Source organism: Oreochromis aureus, linkage group 15 (genome assembly GCF_013358895.1).
Source record: "Oreochromis aureus strain Israel breed Guangdong linkage group 15, ZZ_aureus, whole genome shotgun sequence".
In the NCBI taxonomy this organism is placed as follows: Eukaryota; Metazoa; Chordata; class Actinopteri; order Cichliformes; family Cichlidae; genus Oreochromis; species Oreochromis aureus.
This window is the reverse complement of record NC_052956.1, coordinates 29014207-29037794: the sequence shown is the minus strand read 5'-3', so window position 1 is coordinate 29037794 and position 23588 is coordinate 29014207. Positions and strand designations below refer to the sequence as shown.

Here is a 23588-nt window from a genome sequence, read left to right as displayed (position 1 = left end):
GATACCAAAATTATGAATAAAAGACTAAAATTAAAAAAAAATAAAATCCGTTTTTTTTAATGCATTGCTATTTAATCTTCAGAAACACAAGTCCACAGATCTGAAATACCTTTTTATTTGACATTTAGAACACAGACATTAACAAATGCTTTAATTTTCTTAAAAGCAAAGCCTTATTTAGCTAAAAGATAAAGAACTTTGTTTTACTTCAAGGGTGTCTTGAACATTTTTGTGACTCAGCCTTTAAGCTTTTTTTTTTCTTTTTCTTTTTTTATTGTTCTAAGCCAAAATTGAAATGATAAAAGCAGAAACACTTTTACTTCTGTCCAGATGAGGGAGTTGGATGTCCTGGTCATCTGTAGGAACTGTGACATCCATTTCTTCTGTCTGTAACACAAAAAGGGAAACAGTAAAGACATATTTAGGGCATGTGACCATTCCATATACCAAAGATGCTCACAATCGGTGTCTTCTCAATATAAAGCAAGGGGATCTTTGTATGGTTATTCAGTTAAATCTACCAAAAGACATGTATGTTCCTCAAGATTTTAACTTTTGTGTTTTAATTAGGTGTGAATTAAGCCACATGCACACCAACAACACTTAAGAGTCTCCACTTCATAATAATCTGACAATTAATTACTTGCATCAGATTCCTTTACCTTGTTAATTGATTATATCAACTTTCTTTCATTAGTCAACACTAAGCCTAGAAGTTCTGAGTACTAAGTAATTATACAGAGAAAATGAGTTGTTTTCTTTATGATTTTACCTTACATGGTGTAATTGTATGTGAGTTGATATATAACTAATTCATCTGTATGTGGCAGGCTGAATATTATGTCTTGGTTCAACCTACTTTCAGTCTGGCACATTAGGGGGCGCTAGTATAAATAGTGGCGTCTGAGCATCCCCAAATCGCGTACCTGTGATCTCCTTTCGGTCACCTGACTTCCCCTGGAACATGTGACTAAAGCCCAGACTTGAATGTCCCTGATTAATTCTTTAGCCAATTTAAAAAAAAAAAAAAAAAAATACAGAGTCAGTGATGTTATTTTTCAGTGTAGTGTTTCTTCACATCTCGTTCTGATTTCTAAACTGGTACCAAGATATCTTTTCTGAGGTACCTGAAATAAGCTACAATTTGAGCAAAAACAAACTGTCTTTAAAAGGGACATCAAAAGACAAAACTAAAATATTCTTCAATTGTTGTTTTATATTATAAAAGCAAGTTAAATGCAGAAATAAATGATTAACCGCGCAATGAGCATTTATTGTAGCCAGCAAACTCCAGCCTGGTGGCTTTCACATTTCGGCTGAGAACATCCTAATAGTAATAAAAACAGGAAATTTAGAAATTCACACACATTATATTTACATAGACAGTTGAAACACATGCACACATGCTCACACACACTTAAATTCAAAAATGTATGGGAGAAAAGTCGCAGTGGAAGTGGCTGTGGATCTCTCTAGGACTGTCATAATCAATTTTGACACAAGAGGGCACTGCAGGGCTTTATGGAGAGGCTGCGTTACCTGTGAGGGCATTAGCAATGACTCCCTGGCTGGAGTATCCTCCACCCTGAGGCAAGAGGGCAGGAGCGTTGACACAGGTGGCAGGACGGTGGCAGTGCTGGTGGTGCTGCTTGTGAAAGTCTGGTTGAGTGAAGGATCCTGGGAATTTGCATGCAACGACTCCTGGTCCTCCCCAGGGAAGAACGAAGGAAGAGGGAAGATGGTGGAAGAGGTAGGCTGGTGCTCTCGACCAGGTCCCAAGCTGCCAGGGTAAGCAGGAGGGCACTGAGTACGCTGGTGCATGGCTGGCTGACTGCACATGTTGCCCCATGGGTAAGACTGGTACGCTGTAATCCCAGCTGGATGGAAAACACATGCAGATCCAAACAGACTGAAAATTCAGCTTCAGTGGCAGTAATTGAAACCTCAAACACTTCACCTTCACCTCAAATATGCCAAGAGCATCTGCATACCATTTAATTCTAATGTTTTTCCTGTGCCCTCAACATGACTCCCTTTTGTCTTATTAATCAATGCTGACCTATACATTTCCTTATTAAATCACCATGTAATTTATACATCCAACTACAAAGCTTCTGATCTTTCTAATTTGCACCACTGAATGGTGACTAAAGCTGATGATATGACAGTGATGAGAGCAATGTATAATACAAGATTAAAAATAATTATTGAACAACTGAATCCTTGTTCAATGATGGTTAGGGATGGGTATTGATAAGATTTTCACGATTCCGATTCCATTTTTGATTCTGTTTAACGATTCGATTCTTTATCGATTCTCTTATCGATTCTTATTTTTTTAAAAAGAGAACACTAAGGTCGATTAGCTTAGAAATTTGTTTTATATCTTCTCTTTGAACAAGATAGAAATTTAGGAGTAACATGGCCTTACAAACCCAACCGTGAGACCTTAAGAGATCCACAGCCTACGCCTATTCAATGGGGTGTCACAGGGTCCCCAGGAAAAAAAATTGTAAAGGTAAAATAAATATTCTTCTGTAGCATTAACAAAGTATAACATAAATTATTCTGTAGCAATTACACAAGAATATCCAGTAATGTCCCTGCCTACAATTAAAGACATTCACTTACCGAAAATCGGGGGCATCTGCTGTGGCAAATGGGTGCAAGCCTTTGACCACAAACTTAGTCACTGCTCGGTGACTTTCGTCTATCCTGGCCTGAAAGGAGACGCTACCGGTAGACTGCAGCGAGAACTGCCAGCATCTGAGCCAGCCAGACTCTGTCTGTGTCTCTTATCATGGTCACCTAAATGCAACGCACAGTAATGATTTATTATAGAGTAATTATATTTATTATTATTTATCTGCCGCATTAACGGGAGAGGACGTGCAAACGTTACCGCTGCTGCTGGGTTGAGATTCACGAGTCCGGAGCGGAATTAAAAACACGACATTCATTTAAGGTTATGGCGTGTTTTGTGAGCAAATGCTTTTGCATATTCGTAGTGTTTCCTCCCTTAAATGAAATATCTACTTTGCAAGTATTGCAAGTTGCCCTGTTGTCATCCGTTCTCGTAAAGTATAACCAAACTTTTGAGCGTTTGAGCCGCTTAGGCGCCCTGCCAGGTAAATGACGCTCCGCAACGTGGTGACGTCTTTTGGGGCGACTGGAATCGATAAGGGAATCGTTTATGGCAAAAAATGGCAAACAATTCCAAGGAATTGAAACAGTGGGAACCGGTTCTCAACAAGAACCGGGTTTCGATACCCATCCATAATGATGGTGCAAACATCTGTTTACATAGAAAGCACCAAGTAAAACTTTCTTTTGACTTCTCGGTTAGTTTACACTGATGTAGGGTGTATAGATTTTACTTTCCATTTGTAAAATTTTAAAATTTAAAAAAAGTAAAATTTCATATTTTTTCCAATACATAAATTAATGCAATCTCATTTTACCCCAGTGACTCACCGTGGTGACCAGACGACTGCAGTAGGATTTGACTTGCACTCTGGGACTGAAAGTAGGCATGACCCGTGGTGGAATCGGTCACCACTCCTGTCGAGTTTCCTCCAGGGCCAAAAGTCAGGTAGGAGGTAGGATTAGACTCTGGAGGGTTAAGGGTGAGGTAGGGAGGTGGTGTGAGGTAGGTCATGTGGGGCAGAGATGCTTGAGGTTGGAGCTGAGGCTGGCTGGTGTGGTAGGAGGTTTGGAGCTGGTAAGACAAAGTGTTGCTCTGCTGGCTAGACGTCAGGTAGTCCAAGTCAAAGAGCAAACTGAGGACAACGCAAACAAGAATTTAGTCACAAAAACAAACATCTTTGATTATTGCTCCATCTGTAGGTTTTTGTTGTTCTTATGATTACTTCTAGTGATATCGAGCCAGACAGACACAATCAGAGTTTTATTCTCAGGTCTCACATTATTTATGTGAGGTTTGTGCCACTATCTCTATGCAGTGCATCTGCGTGGCTGAACATGGATAGATACTGCCAACCGTATTAAAAAATAAACATATTTTTGCACAAAGTAGAAGTTTTAGTGCTGTTACACATCTATAGTCATACAACCATAATTGTATAAGAACAAAGTGACTAAGTGCAATCTCTCACAGCATATTTTAGCTAAAACTGACTCCCTGCTACTACAGACGATGTGTGAGCCATGACTACATCAGTATTTCACAGATTCCCTCTCTGCCTACTCTGTCCTGCTGTCAGCTCTTCTACTCATCCATATTTGAAGCATCCTCTAGTATTCATGTCACAGTTTGCTGCGAGTAGAGCTGACCTGGTGTCAGTCGGCAGAGACTGGGTCTCATGGTGGGCCAAGGTAGAGCCACCCTCCAGAGCATCCAGGAAGAGGGGTGGGGTGTGGGCTGGTGTGTTGAGGAGAGGGGGAGTGGGGTTTGCAGAGTTAAAGGTTGTGGTGAAAAGAGGAAGGCTGGCTAGCTGCAGAGGGGGAGGGCTCTGCATGGGACGGGGGGGATACTCCACCAAACCCTCCTGAGATGAAAGCTGGTGCTGGCCTGTATCCATCACTCTGCTTTCACCTAACAGATAAAAACCAAGCAATTAGAAAGCAAGATTAGACAGGGATACTGTAGTTTGGTTTCTATGTAATTTTACTTTCTCAACCTGCAGTGTGAAGGTTCGCTGAGCTGAACAAAGATTTCATTCTTCTGTAAACACTTCCTCATATGTAGGAAAATCCGTTAAAAACCAATGTTTGTAATGCCATGAAAGCCACAAATTTTATTGAGGTCAAATTTGCAGCTACTTTACATAACCGACCCAACAACTGAAGGAGTTTTGGTGGACAAGCTTTGTCCTCCTCTCTTCCAGTGGCTTAGTTATTTTTACTTTTAAAAATAACTAATGTTAACAGAGGGTTCTAAGCAAATGTAACGAAACTTTTCAGCCATGATGGAGGTGGGGAGACTGCATCGCGGCTTGATCATCCAGATATCAAAGAATTTAAGCTGGTCCGGTTTGAGATCATTTCCTTTGGGATTAATAAAGTATTCTGATTGTAATCATTCATCAGGGCCTCACAAAGGAATGATAATTCAGGTTGAAGGGAAACTTAATCCCAAATCCAAGTTTACATATTTTCCTCTGACCTTTAGGCCAGATCAGGAGGCCAAATGCTCCTGGTGCGACCTAGATCTTGGCTCAAGACCAGAGGTGACTGCGCATTCGCAGCTGTTGCACCCTACCTCAGGAATAACCTCCCTCTAGCTATTCGGGCTTCTGATTCAATTCAATCTTTTAAATCTCGATTAAAAACTTATTTGTTTAGCCTTGCTTTCCCCGCCTCTTAGAGCCCACATTTTTAGTGTACTGTAACTTATCTTTTTCGCTTTATTAATGTTTAGAATGTTTGAACCTTCAGCCTTTCGGGTTGTGCCTACTATATTATTGGTTAGTTATGTCACCCGCCTGTTAGCATATTTTATTTGTATTTTGTATTTTGTGTTTTGTATTCGTATTTATTATTCCTCTTAACTCGTTCTGTGAAGCACTTTGGCATACCTGTGGTTTTTTAAATGTGCTATATAAATAAAATTGTATTGTATTATATCTTAATACGAAGATTTATTTTTGACCCAATGCTTGCACAGAAGGCCATATTTCTTAAAGTACTAGTTACCTGCTCCAGATACCAAAAATTATGAATAGAAAGACTAAAATTAAAAAAATAAAATCCGTTTTTTTTAATGCATTGCTATTTAATCTTCAGAAACACAAGTCCACAGATCTGAAATACCTTTTTTATTTGACATTTAGAACACAGACATTAACAAATGCTTTAATTTTCTTAAAAGCAAAGCCTTATTTAGCTAAAAGATAAAGAACTTTGTTTTTACTTCAAGGGTGTCTTGAACATTTTTTGTGACTCAGCCTTTAAGCTTTTTTTTTTTTTTCTTTTTTATTGTTCTAAGCCAAAATTGAAATGATAAAAGCAGAAACACTTTTACTTCTGTCCAGATGAGGGAGTTGGATGTCCTGGTCATCTGTAGGAACTGTGACATCCATTTCTTCTGTCTGTAACACAAAAGGGAAACAGTAAAGACATATTTAGGGCATGTGACCATTCCATATACCAAAGATGCTCACAATCGGTGTCTTCTCAATATAAAGCAAGGGGGATCTTTGTATGGTTATTCAGTTAAATCTACCAAAAGACATGTATGTTCCTCAAGATTTTAACTTTTGTGTTTTAATTAGGTGTGAATTAAGCCACATGCACACCAACAACACTTAAGAGTCTCCACTTCATAATAATCTGACAATTAATTACTTGCATCAGATTCCTTTACCTTGTTAATTGATTATATCAACTTTCTTTCATTAGTCAACACTAAGCCTAGAAGTTCTGAGTACTAAGTAATTATACAGAGAAAATGAGTTGTTTTCTTTATGATTTTACCTTACATGGTGTAATTGTATGTGAGTTGATATATAACTAATTCATCTGTATGTGGCAGGCTGAATATTATGTCTTGGTTCAACCTACTTTCAGTCTGGCACATTAGGGGCGCTAGTATAAATAGTGGCGTCTGAGCATCCCCAAATCGCGTACCTGTGATCTCCTTTCGGTCACCTGACTTCCCCTGGAACATGTGACTAAAGCCCAGACTTGAATGTCCCTGATTAATTCTTTAGCCAATTTAAAAAAAAAAAAAAAAAATACAGAGTCAGTGATGTTATTTTTCAGTGTAGTGTTTCTTCACATCTCGTTCTGATTTCTAAACTGGTACCAAGATATCTTTTCTGAGGTACCTGAAATAAGCTACAATTTGAGCAAAAACAAACTGTCTTTAAAAGGGACATCAAAAGACAAAAACTAAAATATTCTTCAATTGTTGTTTTATATTATAAAAGCAAGTTAAATGCAGAAATAAATGATTAACCGCGCAATGAGCATTTATTGTAGCCAGCAAACTCCAGCCTGGTGGCTTTCACATTTCGGCTGAGAACATCCTAATAGTAATAAAAACAGGAAATTTAGAAATTCACACACATTATATTTACATAGACAGTTGAAACACATGCACACATGCTCACACACACTTAAATTCAAAATGTATGGGAGAAAAGTCGCAGTGGAAGTGGCTGTGGATCTCTAGGACTGTCATAATCAATTTTGACACAAGAGGGCACTGCAGGGCTTTATGGAGAGGCTGCGTTACCTGCGAGGGCATTAGCAATGACTCCTGGCTGGAGTATCCTCCACCCTGAGGCAAGAGGGCAGGAGCGTTGACACAGGTGGCAGGACGGTGGCAGTGCTGGTGGTGCTGCTTGTGAAAGTCTGGTTGAGTGAAGGATCCTGGGAATTTGCATGCAACGACTCCTGGTCCTCCCCAGGGAAGAACGAAGGAAGAGGGAAGATGGTGGAAGAGGTAGGCTGGTGCTCTCGACCAGGTCCCAAGCTGCCAGGGTAAGCAGGAGGGCACTGAGTACGCTGGTGCATGGCTGGCTGACTGCACATGTTGCCCCATGGGTAAGACTGGTACGCTGTAATCCCAGCTGGATGGAAAACACATGCAGATCCAAACAGACTGAAAATTCAGCTTCAGTGGCAGTAATTGAAACCTCAAACACTTCACCTTCACCTCAAATATGCCAAGAGCATCTGCATACCATTTAATTCTAATGTTTTTCCCGTGCCCTCAACATGACTCCCTTTTGTCTTATTAATTAATGCTGACCAGTGTTGGGTAAGTTACTTTAAATTAGTAACTTAGTTACATTACTAGTTACTTCTCTAAAAAGTAACTCAGTTACTTCAAGTTACTCGTTACTTTCAAAGTAACTAGTTACTAGGAAAGTAACTTTGGTTTTACTCAGAATTCTCTTGTTAATGTGTTGCTTCCGTAACTGGATACCCAGCAAGATTGTCAGTCTTCTATCTTGCTTACATGCCACAAGTGCACTGTGCCACCTACCAACAGAAAGGAAAAAATAATGTGCACATTTCCACGAGAGAAATCCCACGCCTGGACCGTCGTTGACCGCCGCCATGATTCTAGCCTGCTTTTACATCCAACACAAAACTGCAGTCGTGGTGCTTTTGATTGTACTCAGAACTTGGAAATTCTGCCTTCTGAATAGGAAGATGTAGGTAACACCAGACTGCAGATGAGCTGCATACAGAGCTGGACTGGGACAAAACAATCGTCCCGGGCATTTTGACTAGAGACCGGCCCGCCATTATAGGAAAAATCATAAAGCCTTTGAATGAAAATAAACGCTGTTGTGACAGTGATGTACACTGTTCTGATGGTATATATGTATCAATCTATCAATTGTTTGTTGTAAGACTCAGATAATTATTATTTTTTTAAAGCGAGACATTTTAAATGAGAATAATAAAGAAAAGTATTTCCTTTCCCTGTTAATGCCCTACCTGGCCCCCTGGCAACACTTTGCTAGATCCACCCCTGCACAGTTACCAGCTGTCAGCTACTTAGAAAAGGATCCTGGTGTTATTTGTCTCTCAGAAACAGTTCATAACTTCCCTTCAACTCATCCATGTCACCTAAAAGGTAAACCTGTTTCTCCATCACCTGTTCAGCTCTGATGATTCAGTAAGGACATCTCCTGGTTTCATCTGCATGTTTCCCTCTCACCAGATAACCAAACTGATATCATGACCAGCAGTTTTACAGCTGTGGCTCCAGCAAACATCAGCTGATACTAGAAATTAATATTAAATAAATTCTAACAACAGCTGATCAAGCTTAAACGTGCTGCTGTTGTTTAACGCGACCTCCGCTGGTTTCCTCTTTCTGGCGCAAAGTGGGCGATAAATAAACAAGAGAGAAAAGCCGATCAGCTGATCATTGATCAGTTTCGTGATTGAAGTAGAAACGGAGAGAGAGAGAATGAGAGAAGAAGAGGCAGCTGTGCAGCTTCAGCTTTGTGTCTTTTTCATTGTAGCTGAAGTCCGGGACAAACTGTGTTCCTTTTCACCTCAGTACGAAACGCGTTTTTACGGGACGGTTGGCAACTCTAATAATTAACCGTATGAACAAAATAAAGTTCAACATTAGTAACATAGCACCCACCCAGCTGTATAGAAACTCCGTCATGCTAGCTAGCACGCAGTACGAAAATGTCAGCATACCGAAAATAAACTCCACCTAAACTTGGTTTATATCTGACCCAGATAGACTGCAGGTCATAACTTCTTACCTGAAGTTCAGTTCACCTGACACTCGGACCGGCGGCCGCTTCGGGTCTCTCCTCTTGCCTCCCTTTTCCTTCATCCACCTGCTGGCTTCCACCACTTGCTAATGTTATTGAATCTGTGGAAGCTCCGCGATATCCACCACACGAAGTAACGAGTAACGAGCCTATCTAAATCCCAGTAACGAGTAACGCGTTCCTGGTTTTGGCATAATAACTAGTTACCGTGCTCGTTACCACAATAATAACGTAGTTACTGTAACGCGTTACTTAATAACGCGTTAGTCCCAACACTGATGCTGACCTATACATTTCCTTATTAAATCACCATGTAATTTATACATCCAACTACAAAGCTTCTGATCTTTCTAATTTGCACCACTGAATGGTGACTAAAGCTGATGATATGACAGTGATGAGAGCAATGTATAATACAAGATTAAAAATAATTATTGAACAACTGAATCCTTGTTCAATGATGGTTAGGGATGGGTATTGATAAGATTTTCACGATTCCGATTCCATTTTTGATTCTGTTTAACGATTCGATTCTTTATCGATTCTCTTATCGATTCTTATTTTTTTAAAAAGAGAACACTAAGGTCGATTAGCTTAGAAATTTGTTTTATATCTTCTCTTTGAACAAGATAGAAATTTAGGAGTAACATGGCCTTACAAACCCAACCGTGAGACCTTAAGAGATCCACAGCCTACGCCTATTCAATGGGGTGTCACAGGGTCCCCAGGAAAAAAAATTGTAAAGGTAAAATAAATGTTCTTCTGTAGCATTAACAAAGTATAACATAAATTATTCTGTAGCAATTACACAAGAATATCCAGTAATGTCCCTGCCTACAATTAAAGACATTCACCGAAAATCGGGGGCATCTGCTGTGGCAAATGGGTGCAAGCCTTTGACCACAAACTTAGTCACTGCTCGGTGACTTTCGCTCTATCCTGGCCTGAAAGGAGACGCTACCGGTGAGACTGCAGCGAGAACTGCCAGCATCTGAGCCAGCCAGACTCTGTCTGTGTCTCTTATCATGGTCACCTAAATGCAACGCACAGTAATGATTTATTATAGAGTAATTATATTTATTATTATTTATCTGCCGCGTTAACGGGAGGACGTGCAAACGTTACCGCTGCTGCTGGGTTGAGATTCACGAGTCCGAGCAGAATTAAAAACACGACATTCATTTAAGGTTATGGCGTGTTTTTGTGAGCAAATGCTTTTGCATATTCGTAGTGTTTCCTCCCTTAAATGAAATATCTACTTTGCAAGTATTGCAAGTTGCCCTGTTGTCATCCGTTCTCGTAAAGTATAACCAAACTTTTGAGCGTTTGAGCCGCTTAGGCGCCCTGCCAGGTAAATGACGCTCCGCAACGTGGTGACGTCTTTTGGGGCGACTGGAATCGATAAGGGAATCGTTTATGGCAAAAAATGGCAAACAATTCCAAGGAATGATGGAGGTGGGGAGACTGCATCGCGGCTTGATCATCCAGATATCAAAGAATTTAAGCTGGTCCGGTTTGAGATCATTTCCTTTGGGATTAATAAAGTATTCTGATTGTAATCATTCATCAGGGCCTCACAAAGGAATGATAATTCAGGTTGAAGGGAAACTTGATCCCAAATCCAAGTTTACATATTTTCCTCTGACCTTTAGACTTATTTAACCATCTAGATTGTTTTGTTGTGAGGTTTCCGTTTTCATCAATGGAACGAGATGGCCTTCACATTGCAGGGCTCTAAGAAGACAAAAAAACTTAACAGCTTTAGTTTTGTTTGATTAAACAGACAAAGCAAAAATTCAAAAACCTCGTTATGAGCAGTTTTATGTAGGACCTATTTTCTTTCCAATGCTACTTTCAGCTGTTCACGTATACACAAGGGCTCGCCACAGTGGGAAAGCGTGCATGTTTGATTTGGCAGATTCTTTTTAATAATTATTTATATTTATTTTTGCACTGGATGTCTTTTCCCGCTTATTAGGCAAATGTGTAATAATGTGCAAAACAACAGGGCACAGAGCTTACTAACATCATAGCTCAGCTGAAGGGTGATGCGATCTTTAACACCTTTGTATGCCATTTTGAACTTGGGTTGAGTCGTTTATTTTAATAAGATAAACCGAATTCCTCACAGACAGACTGAATGCTCATCAAGCTAATGCATTAAAAGCAGGGTGTCGTAAAATGCAGTGATGGGAATAACGGCGTTACTAGTAACGGCGTTACTAACGGCGTTACTTTTTTCAGTAACTAATTACTATTCCTATCGTTACAACGCCGTTACAGTTACTAACAAGGAAACGCGGTCCGTTACTATTTTTCAACAAACAGACGGTTGAAGCTGTGTTCAGCTTACCGCATCTTATATCAGCTGCACGGAAGTAGCTGTAAGTAATCTGGACGCTACAGTTTTAAGCAGCTGCGCGCTCCCGCGGACGGCAATCATGATCGCTGTCTAGCACAACACCTGGAGCTCAGGGGGCAAAACAATCGAGTGCTGCTGTTTGACTGAGGAAGAATAAAGTAGTCGTGGTAAGTCAATCACGTGACCACTTAAAGACAAAGCAACAAGGTGATATATACCAGTTTTTAAATTGTGTTGATAGGCCACGTAAAACCAGAGTCGTGATAAACAAGATATACGCGGCGTTTTTTCCTCAATAGTTTCGCCACATTAGCGCTAGCAAGCACTCTCTGCTTATGAGCAAAAAAACAAAACAAAACAGGGGAAGTTTTAGGAGAGAGAGAGAGAGAGAGAGAGAGAGAGAGAGCAGAAAAAGAGAGAGAGTGAGTTTTGAGATGTGAGATTTGTGACGTTTAGCGTGTTTGGAGTGTGTAGTTAGTGTGTAGTGTTGTGGATAGTTTTGTGTTGTGTGTTAGAACAATGAGGCGACTGCTGTCTCCAGGTAGAAACAGCAGTGATACACCTGCTGCTGTCAGACCTGCAGGTATCAGGCTGTGATGTTCTCCTTTGTAGTGGACACAAAATATTTTTTTGGAGTGGCACAAATAATTTGTGTGGCATCTTATTGAAGAACAGCTGATTGTTCTGTAAATAGTTTGAAATGGTTATTTAAAAAAATCAAGGTAAATGGATGCAAATAAATTTGTTGTTTGCAAAACTTGTGCATAGGATTTTAAAATTTACAATTAATATTTGCATTTGAAGTTATGAAATATGATTCATTAAAGATGTTTGTGGTTGTTACAGTAAAAATATAACTTTTTCTACTCTGATTTTATGGTTTTTGTCTGATTTTAGATCAATTCTGGTTATACAGTATGACAAAATGAGAACATAACTGTAAATTCAGGCATGCGAGGTTGTGCTAAAAAGAATGACACCAAACAAGGCAAAGCAAATAGTTTTTAAAGGTAAAATGTGGAGGGAAAATCAAGAGTAGTAAAAAAATGGCCAATTATACCCTGGACCCCAGGGGGTTAAACGTTCTTTTTCGTTTTTTTTTCTTTTTTTTTAAGTAACGCAATAGTTACTTTTCCAAGTAATTAATTACTTTTAGAATATTGTAACTCTTGGCCCTGCGACAGACTGGCGACCTGTCCAGGGTGTACCCCGCCTCTCGCCCTATGACAGCTGGGATAGGCTCCAGCGCCCCCCGCGACCCTGGAAAGGATAAGCGGAAGCGAATGGATGGATGGATGGATATTGTAACTCAGTTACTAACTCAGTTACTTTTTTGAAGTAGTAACTAGTAACTATAATTGAATTACTTTTTCAAAGTAACTTGCCCAACACTGGTAAAATGTGCATGTGTGGATTTTCACACCTGGGGTGCTGAGGCTGGCCAACAGGCTGCTGTGGGAGGGTGGGCTCTGAGTGGTTATGGTGGGGAATGAAGGTGGCACAGGGGCAAGCTGGGGTAGCTTGAGAGCATAATAACGAGACAAAGAAGCGGCTCCCTTACTAAAACAAAGACAAAGAACAAAAATGCACTTAAGCATGAATCAAATCAAAGTACAGAGATAAAAATCTAGAGAGGTGGGGGGGATTCTGTTCATTTGTGAAGATAATTCACCTCTCATCCAAGAGGCTTCATCAGTTCTAAAAAACAAAAGATGGAGTCCCAGGTATTTAACGTCTAGTGGGGGGCTGTCCCCTTTGGAAGTGGCCCTGAGGGTCACTGACCCACTATTAACCCAGAGCTTCTTCACATGAGCCAAGATGTGAGAAAAAAAAGAAAAAAAAAAGACCGTGGGTTATTACCATCACCAGGGGTTAAGGGTAAAGTCACTGTGAGGGCTTGCCCAACCTCATCATGTGACCTTAATAGCTCAGTTGAGGCAGGGTTTGAATCAGCACTAAAGTACCTGACTACACTGAGTAAAGACACTGCAATAACACTTTCAGTACCTACTCGGCTCCGGTTCGAAGTGATCTGAGCCTATCCAAAAATGTGATTTCAACAGACGTAACTCAGTCATGAGAGCGACTTAATCACAAGAATCAAAACTACCATTTCTGAAAGCCAAGAACGAGGGAAATCCCCGCCACACACACACACACACGCAAAAAAGCCACACACAGAGCAGCAGGTACACCATTGTCTCGACATCCATTGTCACAGTGGATGTGGATTTAATTCTGGATTATTTATATAGTGCCAAATCACAGCAGTTGCCTCGAGGCACTTTGCATTGTAAGGTAAAGGCCCTACAATAATGCAGAGAAAGCAATCAAACAACACCCTAGGAGCAAGAAACAGCAAGAAGGAAAAAACTCCCTTTTAACCAAAGAACCCTTTGCAAGATCAAATGACCTCCTTTACATCTCTCTCAAACCATCTTGTCTTCTTAGTCCAAAATGTGAGCACTGGCATCCTCAAAAGAGTGACCTTTATTCTTTAAGTGTACAGCCTTCAAACCTAAATATGTCCATCTACCTTATTTTTTTTAGTCTCTCTAGACTACCATGACCTGGATGACTGCAAACCTACACAGACACACAGGAAAGAAACAGAAATACCTGTTGTGAGCCAGTGTGGGCAAAGTGGGATTGATTTGGTGATGTGGACTGTATTCAGCTCTACTCTGTCCGTGTTCCACCTTTGCTGTAACACCACGTACTTTCCTCCACTTCGCCCTTCGGTTCTGAAACCAGACCTGGGACCCAGAAACATTCAGGGGGAAACAAATAAAAGACTGAGGAGGCCAACAAAAAAGGTAGAAACTGCTTTACAGAGGATGAGATGGGATTTTCAGGAACACAAAGAAAAAAATGCCAGTAGTAGATCTTCATAAGGAAAACATCACAAAATAAGCCTTCAGTAAAATTTCACAGAAGATGAACAGAGTAAGAGTCTAACCATAATTCTCTGAGGTGTGACGCCGACTGAAGCAGCAATCACTTTTCTTTTTTTCACGTCCGGATAGTGATCCTCTTGGAACAGGGCCTCTAAATGCTCTAACTGATCTGTACGCAAGAGCACGTTAGTGTACACACACACACACACACACACACACACACACACACACACACACACACACACACACACACACACACACACACACATTACAGGGCAATAATTTGCATAGCAGTCAAATGTGAGCACACACAGAGACGTTTCCCCTCACCTGTGCTGTAGTCAATCCGTGTTCTCTTCTTCGGTGCAGGTGGCAGCAGGCAGCTGTCCACAGACTCTATCCCTGGCAGCAGTGGGAAGCTGAGGGCTCGACCTCGGCCCCTGGTGCTATGTTGGGTGGGGTATACCTGCGTTATCTCCATCTGCCATGAAGACACAGTACCTCAGCACAAATGTTCTCAGTCAAATTCAGTAAAATGTCCCAATGTTTTTTTCCTCTTTCAAAAAGGATTTTAAATAATCAGGTATCAATTATCACATTTTTAAAAGCTGAATATAATTTTGGAGAGTCGTCTGGGGGGGGGGAAAGAAAAAACCTTTGAGTGCAGTGCAGAGTTGAATGTTTCAGCCCACACAATGCAATGCAGCAATCATTTCCAAAAAATAAAAGTTCATTTAGGACTTCCAGGAAGTAATTAATTTCCATTGTTCTATCCCATATGTGATATTAACACGTCTGTTCCAGGTCTGCAGCCAGCAGGTAATGATTTTTCTAATTTTCTGTTAATTGCTTGGTTCATTAAATCTAGTGAATATAAAAATGCCCACCGCAGTTATCCAGGACCTGATGTAATGTCTTCAAACTGTTTACTTTTTCTGATGACAGACAATACTCAAACATATTGTTACGAAATCAGTTTCACCCTGGTTCTTTTTTATTCCTTGAGCATCCAGAGATGGCACCGGACTCAGTAGTTATTTCACAAAACCTTTATTCATCTTTTTTCATCTTCATTTAAGCATGCATCTTCTAGAATGGAAGACGTGCAAGGCCGGTGTCCCTCTGCAAAATCTTCACTCCTTTGTCTGTGAACCACAGTTTTGTAGAAGGGACCCTATCATAAAATCCCCATGGTGTGCTGTAAACTCTGTGTCGGTGTGTGTATGCACGAGCACGTGAGTGCCTGTGTGTGCGCGTACCCGTATGTCTATTTGAGTGCATAAGTGTAAAGTGTGTTGTGTTAGTCCCCGAAGGGAAATTACTCCTCTGCATTTAACCCATTCACCCAGTGAAGCAGTGGGCAGCCACCAGTGCAGCGCCCGGGGAGCAGTGTGTAGGGACGGTACCTTGCTCAGGGGTACCTCAGGGTAGCCGTTCAGTGGGGTCGAACCCCCGACCTTCCGATCATGGGGCAGACACTCTACCTACTGAGCTATCCCTGCCTGTGAGTGACTGTGTGCGCGTACCTGTGCGTATGTCTGTGCACGTGAGTGAGTGTGCATGTAGGTGTGTCGTAACAGTCAAAGCACTGTTTGTGTGTGTCTCTGCATACGTGACTTCCTTCGGGTCATAAAAGTAATCTCCTCACCCAAGCTTAACCAAATTCCTCTACACAACATAGAAAACAGAGTTAACATATTACAAACACTGAGACCCCCACTCTGCATCCACTGGGCCATTGGCCTCTTGTTGTCTTGCATTTACAGATAAGGTGGAGAGTCTCCTGCAAACCTACTTCTAAGTTAGAACAATTAAGAGTTTTTATTAAAGGTACAAGCATCAGCATCAGCAACCCCCGACTGTAGCTTCCCGTCTCCTTTTATGACAGCAGACCCCCAGTGTCCATAAATTCCTTTCCCTCTAAACAAGTACACACACTCAAGCCTACAGCTAAGCCAAACTGAAACACACAGACAAATCCTTTCCTATTCATCTGATCTACTGCTGGACCCTCTCATCTAAGCAAATTTAACACATTACATTCTAATAATTACTTTCTTGTACTCACAATATCAAAACACCCCAGAGACAAGAAAAACTAACAAATAAATCACAACTGGGAAAGCTGCAACCGCTAACTTTGGATTTTTTGGGGGGGAGGAAAAAAAGGGTTTTAAAGATTGATCAGTTATGAAAATAAACAGTTCTTCTCCTGCCAAACTGGTAACTGTCTGACTGTCCCAGCTCTACCGAACTCACATTTCAGTTGTCAGTCTCTGTACAAATTTGTCTTCAGGCCAGCGTAGTTCAAAAACAAACAATCATTTCTGATTTGATCTGGTCTGAAGTACAGCGCTCGCCAAATTGAAACGTCTTGCTGTCGTAGAACCCGTAACATTATCTAGTAAACATTAAAAGTACCGATTACTAGCACAGCGCATGCTGTGGGTCCAAGAGTGTCATCCTGGCAAATAACAGTAAAGAACAATTTATTTACCGTTATCACCTTACATAGCTTTTCAGTGAGATGAGATCATTCTCCACACGCTCAATGTGCTTGTTAATGGCTTCAAAGAATCTGTCACCTACGGATATCACACGACATTACACACTGAGACAAACATTCAAATCCAGGATGCCATTTTCACAGCTGCATCATTAATAATTCAGAGGACTCTAGGTGTGCATATTTCATACACACTAGACTGTAATTACACACTGAATGAGCCATTATTAGAAACCTGTTGAGATTTACTAGAAAATGCAAAACTGTTGGGTTAAAGGTTAAACTTCATGATCAGCAGCCAAGTATAATGTGTTTATTTTTGTCTTTTCACACACTGTAACCCTGAAATTCTCTCGACACAAATGTCCAAATCATTCAGATAAACTGTCTTTGCGCTGCTTAATACAGAATCATTTCCACCTGAACCCATATGAGGATGCTACAGGTAATTATCCAGAGTATTCACAACAAGCGAGTGGGCGTCATGTATCCTGCATCCTCCATGCTTTACTCAGACAGCATCTGGCAGGTTTGTTGGAGAAATTTCTCCAAGCACAACATCCCAGTGCACTTCAGACACAGCAACACCCTCACAAAAAACTACCTAATCAAAATACTCCGACACATGCTAAAGAACGCATTGTTCACCCTGCAATGCAGTGAGGAGTGCTCGGACCTTTACATAGGAGAGCAGAGATCTTCGATCAAGAATACAGACAGAGGCACTGTGAACAACCACCACTGAGTGGAGGTAGTGACGCTAACTATCAGCCACCTATAATGCAGTCCTGAAATCCTCTTCCCAACCCCCACAGCTTGACTCATGTGACCTTAATAGCTCACAACAATATGGCAGGGCAATGTCTCACAGAGGAGTCACATCTTGACTCATATGACCCTTAAAGACTGACTGGAGATTTATGCTTCAGCAAGAAATCTATGCAGTAGCTATTAGTGTGTACCTGAATAAATAGAATAAGTGTTTTTAATCTGTACTGCCACTGTTGTGTATTTTTGACTAGCTAAATAAGCTATACACAGAGCACTGGTCAGGTTCAATCCATGAATGTGTTTTTATCACTAATAACCAAAACAAATCCAGTTTTTCCTCACTGTTTCTGGAACGCACCAACTTCCAATGTGTCTGCAAATGTTTATATAAATATAAACATATAGGTCTTAACCTCAAACCCCCGTGAAAACCTATGGCGTAACCTCTTGTGCATCACCCTAGCAATGTGACTACATGTTAGCTCAACGTAGCCCGCGATTATTGTGATTGGCCATTTCAGCACCATCGATTGCCGCTTTGCTCTTCTTCTTTTTCACCTTTTTCACTGCAGTTTTAAAATTTATCAGTGAAAGTAACGATCATCTCCTCAATATAAGGAACATTAATAATAATAGTATTAATATAAGTACTCACAAATGTCAGCAAATTTCTGGAGGGAGACTGTGGAAACTATTGGAATGAATGTAAGGGAATGTATAAAGAAGTGAAAAATCTTGAGGAACAGATATCAATCCCTACTCCCAGGGTTTTATTTTTTTCCTATTGGCTGGCACTACATATAAAAGACCAGGACATTAGCACATTGTAATTAACACAATGCACAATAAATGCCAGCAATGACGTTGGCCATTTACGTAGGTTACATTGCAGGCACTACAAAGATTCCCAGCAGAAGTCTAAATCGGACATAACAGGCTTGTCCACATCTATTAGGACCACATTTAAAGTGACAACCCCATCAGGGATTAAATACCTGGGCCTTCAGACATTTAAGAAGTAAAGAAGCATCTTATGTGAGTGGAGACACACCTTTATAAACCCCCAAAAATGCAAGTCCAGTTAGCTTCAGTTCAAGTAATTAGGGCTATTTTGACGTGGGTCGGCAAGAACCTTACAAGGACACTCAGAGAGCATCCTTGACAAAACCCAGCAGAATATTAGTAGTGAGAATGCATCCAAAGCTCTTACATGTGAAAAAGAACCACTTCAGGGAATGTACTGACATGATTTCCTAACATTCTTGGGGTTCATGTTTGAAACTGGCTTAAGTTTGAGAAAGATCTTAAATCTGCATGTCTGAAATAGAGCAGCATACAAACAGAGTTTGGTGTGAATGTGTCACTCAGGTTCAGCGTGCAATGAATCTTGAGCACTAAAGAAGAAATGAAAGGGAAAATACATTTCAAGTGGTTCACAGATCATCAGGTATGAGCACATGAATGGTTTCCTCTCACCTCAAGTGGTTGTGGGCCCTGCTGCGGGACACTGTGAGGCAGAAGGGGGCTATGAGGTCTTTTGTTACTCTGTGGCTGAGGACATGTGGGCTGGATGGAGACAGGAGGCTGTGAGGAGTACAGCAGGGGGATGGGAACTGGGGGACAACACAGCCCTGTCCCCACAAACCCCAAGTAGAGTGGGTCAGAGAGGTCACAGCTGTTTGTCAGAGCCGAGGTCTCCTCTGAGCTCATCGCTGGCACCTCCTGTGTCTCACTTGTCTTCTCCTCCTCAGACCTCTCACCAACATCCTTTACTCCTCCCTTACTTCTCACCTGCTCACTTTGCTTCCTACCTCGCTTGTTCTTACTCTTCTTCTGCTCATCTTTTTGTGCTAAGCGCTTTGTCACTTTACTCTCTTGTTCATCAGCAATTGTTTCCTTGGCCTTCTCAATCTTGTCGTCTTCCATCTGCACCTCCTGTACCACTTTCAGCCTACTCTCAGGCTTCACCTGCTCCTCCTCTTCTCCCTCTGTCACAACTTTCTCTTCTTTCCCCCCCTCCCCGTCCTTCTCTTCTCGCCATGTCTCCTCTGCTGCCTCTTCATCCTCCCACTGACTAAACACTTCCTCCTCCGTTTCCCTCCTCCTCCTCCTGCTCATGTTCCCTCGGTTGCTGTTTTTTTGACAAATCCTCCAGTTCCTCACACAGAAGGCTTGGACAGTCTGCAACAGAGTAAAGCAAGAATTTGCTTTTTAACTTAAAAATTTGGACTAAAAATCACTCATCTGGTTTTACTTCAGCATCCTACCTTCTATTAATATAGTTCTCTGGACATTAATCAGTTCATAATTATCATCAACATCTATCATCTTGACTTCTACAAGAATACAAATAATAACAGAAATAAATTTTTGGATCAGGCCAGTCTGAAAAATGAATACAGGCTCAAGAACTTCAAAGTCAGAATTCATTTTGTGGCAGTTAGGAGAAGGCTTTGATCTTTAAGTTCCAGCCTACTGCACTATGTTTTCATTAAGGATCATTTTACCCAGTTTATTTGGTCAGATATTGCAAAAATATGCCCAGTTAATGATTCTGACCTGCGTGTTTTTCCTAACAAGCTCCTGAAAACTGAATGTTTCTCACCTCAAGTCATCATAAGCTGGAGCCAAGTACTATGAATCGAGTTCAACATACTCAGGTTGTCTTTGTGTTATCTGGATTCCCTTATCCTTACATATTTAGTCAGGAACACATGAAGCTTTTATCAACTCACCAAGTTAACCTAGGTTTTAACCTGCACACTCACATTAAACTGGGTGGCATCTGTGGCATTATCAACAGAAAACAGATGTTAGTAACAGAGCAGCTGATTGTTCAAAAGATGAGTCTATAATATTAGAAAACCATGAACTGGTTGAACACATAATACAGACTGAGATAAACACAGCTGCTCCAGACAAAGCAGCGGTGGTGAAGGAAAAGCACTGCACAGTAGATAAATACTGAAAGCGCTGAATGAATGCATGGACACTCAGTGCTTTGTAAGACAGGAAAAAAGAGAGTAATAAAGTTTAGCCTATTTAAAGCCAGGAGAGAAAGACAGCAAAAATGCCCACTGTTTATCAGAATCTCATGGATTATAATGAGTAAATGACTAAATTAATGTTTAGAAGACAATGTTAGTTCTCATTCTTTCAGCTGCAGCTTTGATGTTGGTTGATGATCTGAGAGCAAGTGAAGAGTAAATGCAACAAACAGAATTCAAAGGCTCATAGTCTATGTGCAAATTAAATACAAACCAGCCAACAGTGGAAGGGGAAAAAAATAAGGAAAAAAGAGGTGTATCTAAAAATATATATCTCTTATTAATCATCGGGGAAGTGTGAAGACACTAGACCCACCTACTATCCACACAGGAAGTCAGAGGAATCTTCCAGGAATGGTATCATTTCCCAGAGAACTGACAGGTCAGTAGACGCTGATTTCAGACCTAATGATCTCTAATCTAGGGAACAAGTTATCATGGTGAAGCACTCTGGTAAGAAGTGAACCATCTTAATAGCACAGAAAAACCAGGGTTAACCCTGATAACCAGACAGGATGAAATCCCACTCTATCATAAGGCCTCTGCAGTGTTGGGAAAAGTGAACTAACACCTTTTTTTCCTGTGTTAACTACTAAAACTACAAATGCTTCCTTCACCCAAAAAAAGTTGTTGTTCAATGTCATTCTTTTCATTTTCCCCTTTTTAAAAAAACAAAAAACAAAAACCTAATTCTGCTGTAACTGAACCACCTCTAAACACCCATCCTCTATTGTTTCCATCGTAATGAACAGTGTTAAGGCCTGACTGTTTAAGACGGTCAGTGCTCAAACGGTTCCCAGTTTGAGCACTCTGTAGACAAAGTTAGAACAGGAAGGCCGAGACGGTTTGAACACGTGTAGGGGGAGTAGTGGATATACTGGACAAAGGATGTTAAAGATATGAGGGAAAAATCACAGACTTGGATGCAAAAATATCTGATTGGCTGTTCTGGTCTCCAATAAGCTCGAAGTGACGAAATGCAATATCCCAGAATCCATTTCGTCCAAAACTCAAACGAGGCAGTGGCAGAGGAACACAGAGTGGCGGAGTTTGAAATATTACTCTTTCTGGGTCACAAAATAAACTTTTAAGATATTTTCATGCGAGAATGGTGCTGTGTAAACTTCAAATATCTGCTTGTTTCATCAAGACATCACATATTTCCATAAATGCTCTAATTGCGAGCGAGCGCAAATGCAAAAACTGAGCGAGAGGGGCTGCTATTGTGTGTGTATGGATAATAGCAAACACTGAAATACATTTCTTGCACGCAATGAATTTTGTTCACTCAAATTCAGCTTTTCTTCGCTCAAAATAAATTTCTCCTCAAAATGCAACACTTGCACCTGCAAACTTTTTTTTAGGTTCGCTCAAATTTTTTTTATGTGCGCTCAGAATAGTGGCACAAAAATAACGCCATAGGTGACCCGCAGGTCAAATAAAACGCGCGTCGGTCTCGCGGGGAGCAGCAGCCTGCGGTGGCTTAATTAGTGTCCCAGCCGTGCGCCGCCTCGTGCCACCACCTCACCTGACCGTTAATTAACTCTGAGGGGCTGTCCCCATCTCCAAACACCGGGTCGTAATAACCGTGTTTTAAGTCGTCCCCGCGGAGCAGAGCTGCACTGGGAGCTTCACTCACAGGGGGAAAAAAATAAAAGCTTTAAATAAGACGTCATTCAAAAGTTTGTTAAAAATGGCGTTAAAAGTTTGTCCGCGTGCATCAATTGAAAAGGCTTAAACAAGCCAATATAACAATTAAAGGGCAGCAGTATCCTTACCCAAGTCTTCACCTGCGTCACCGTCTTCGTCCATGAACGCCACCATCAAAACCAATAAACTTGTGCCAATAATCAATTAAGTCGAGCAGACAACGAAGTGAATGTCTTCATGACCGCAGGTTAATGGGCTTGATTGATTGATTACCTCTCTCTGCTGTGTGACGGAGAATTATCACGTGAAGGGTGAAACAGAAGCAGCCAATCACAGAACAGAACAGATGCACCATAACTCTACTTTTACAAGGAAAAAAAGTGTCTCAAAACCAGGTAATGACTTCCTGTTCAAGCAATCCGATCTAGCTCGTGGCAAACAGCTAAAAAAAAGTGCTTAAATAAAAATGGCTTCTGGGGGCTGGGTCTGAGAAGGTTAAGATATTGCCATCCAGTGGCGGTCCTAGCCTGTTTGGCGCCCTGGGCGAACACTCCCTCCCTACGACCTGGTGTGTTTCCTGGAACATCCGGGCCGCTTGTGATGGGTTGGTCGCCCACCGACACCCAGCTGATGACAGTGACGGGGGAGAGAACTGACATGCGGGGGAAGAAACCGTTGCGGATCCGAGTGAAGGATCTGGAGCTGGTGCACGACTTCTGGCTTGCTGACATCCAAGACCAGTGCATCATCGGCCTTGATCTGCTGACCCGCTGGGGGGCCTGCGTTGACACCGCGAAGCTGGCTATCACTCTTGGTACAGAGACTCTGGCCCTCCAGTGCGGTCAAAAGCAGGGAACCGGAGACCACAGGCAGACACGGCTGGTTCAGCACGCCATCGACACCGGCTCTGCTCAACCCACCTGTCTGCGCCCACGCCAGCTGGATCATAATGTCAAGTGTTTTCGTGTTGTTGGTTTGTTTTTATTTTGTTTTATTTTGCGAGTTGGTTATTAGACGCTGTTCCAGCCAGCCAGAGAATCCCCCGCCGCCCCGCCCTCTCCTCCCTCCTCAGCGTATACTTAAAGAAATTTAAGGAAACTGGAAAAGTGGAGGACAAAAGAAGAAGTGACATACCTAAAG

General features: G+C 41.3%; 1 protein-coding gene across 5 annotated transcripts; it reads right to left on the bottom strand.

Annotated features, from left to right (window-relative positions):
* Positions 1–267: 267 nt before the first annotated feature.
* On the bottom strand, positions 268–22855 carry LOC116325307. 5 transcript variants are annotated; one of them, XR_005608298.1, is made up of 12 exons: positions 22577–22713; positions 19228–19932; positions 14805–14955; positions 14537–14643; positions 14197–14333; positions 7199–7535; positions 5984–6050; positions 4294–4555; positions 3475–3779; positions 1540–1877; positions 927–1003; positions 285–387 (listed from the first exon to the last, which is right to left on the bottom strand). XR_005608298.1 is itself a non-coding variant. In XM_039598601.1 (11 exons), exons 2-11 carry the CDS (start codon positions 19867–19869, stop codon positions 280–282), a joined length of 2454 nt encoding a protein of 817 aa, XP_039454535.1. In that variant the 5' UTR covers positions 19870–19932; positions 22722–22855; the 3' UTR covers positions 268–279. The 5 variants fall into 5 exon arrangements, 4 of the variants coding, with proteins under 4 accessions (XP_039454535.1, XP_039454534.1, XP_039454536.1 ...); XM_039598601.1 differs by lacking the exons at positions 927–1003; positions 22577–22713 and adding an exon at positions 22722–22855 and having other exon boundaries at positions 268–387; XM_039598600.1 differs by lacking the exon at positions 927–1003 and having other exon boundaries at positions 268–387.
* Positions 22856–23588: the final 733 nt, after the last annotated feature.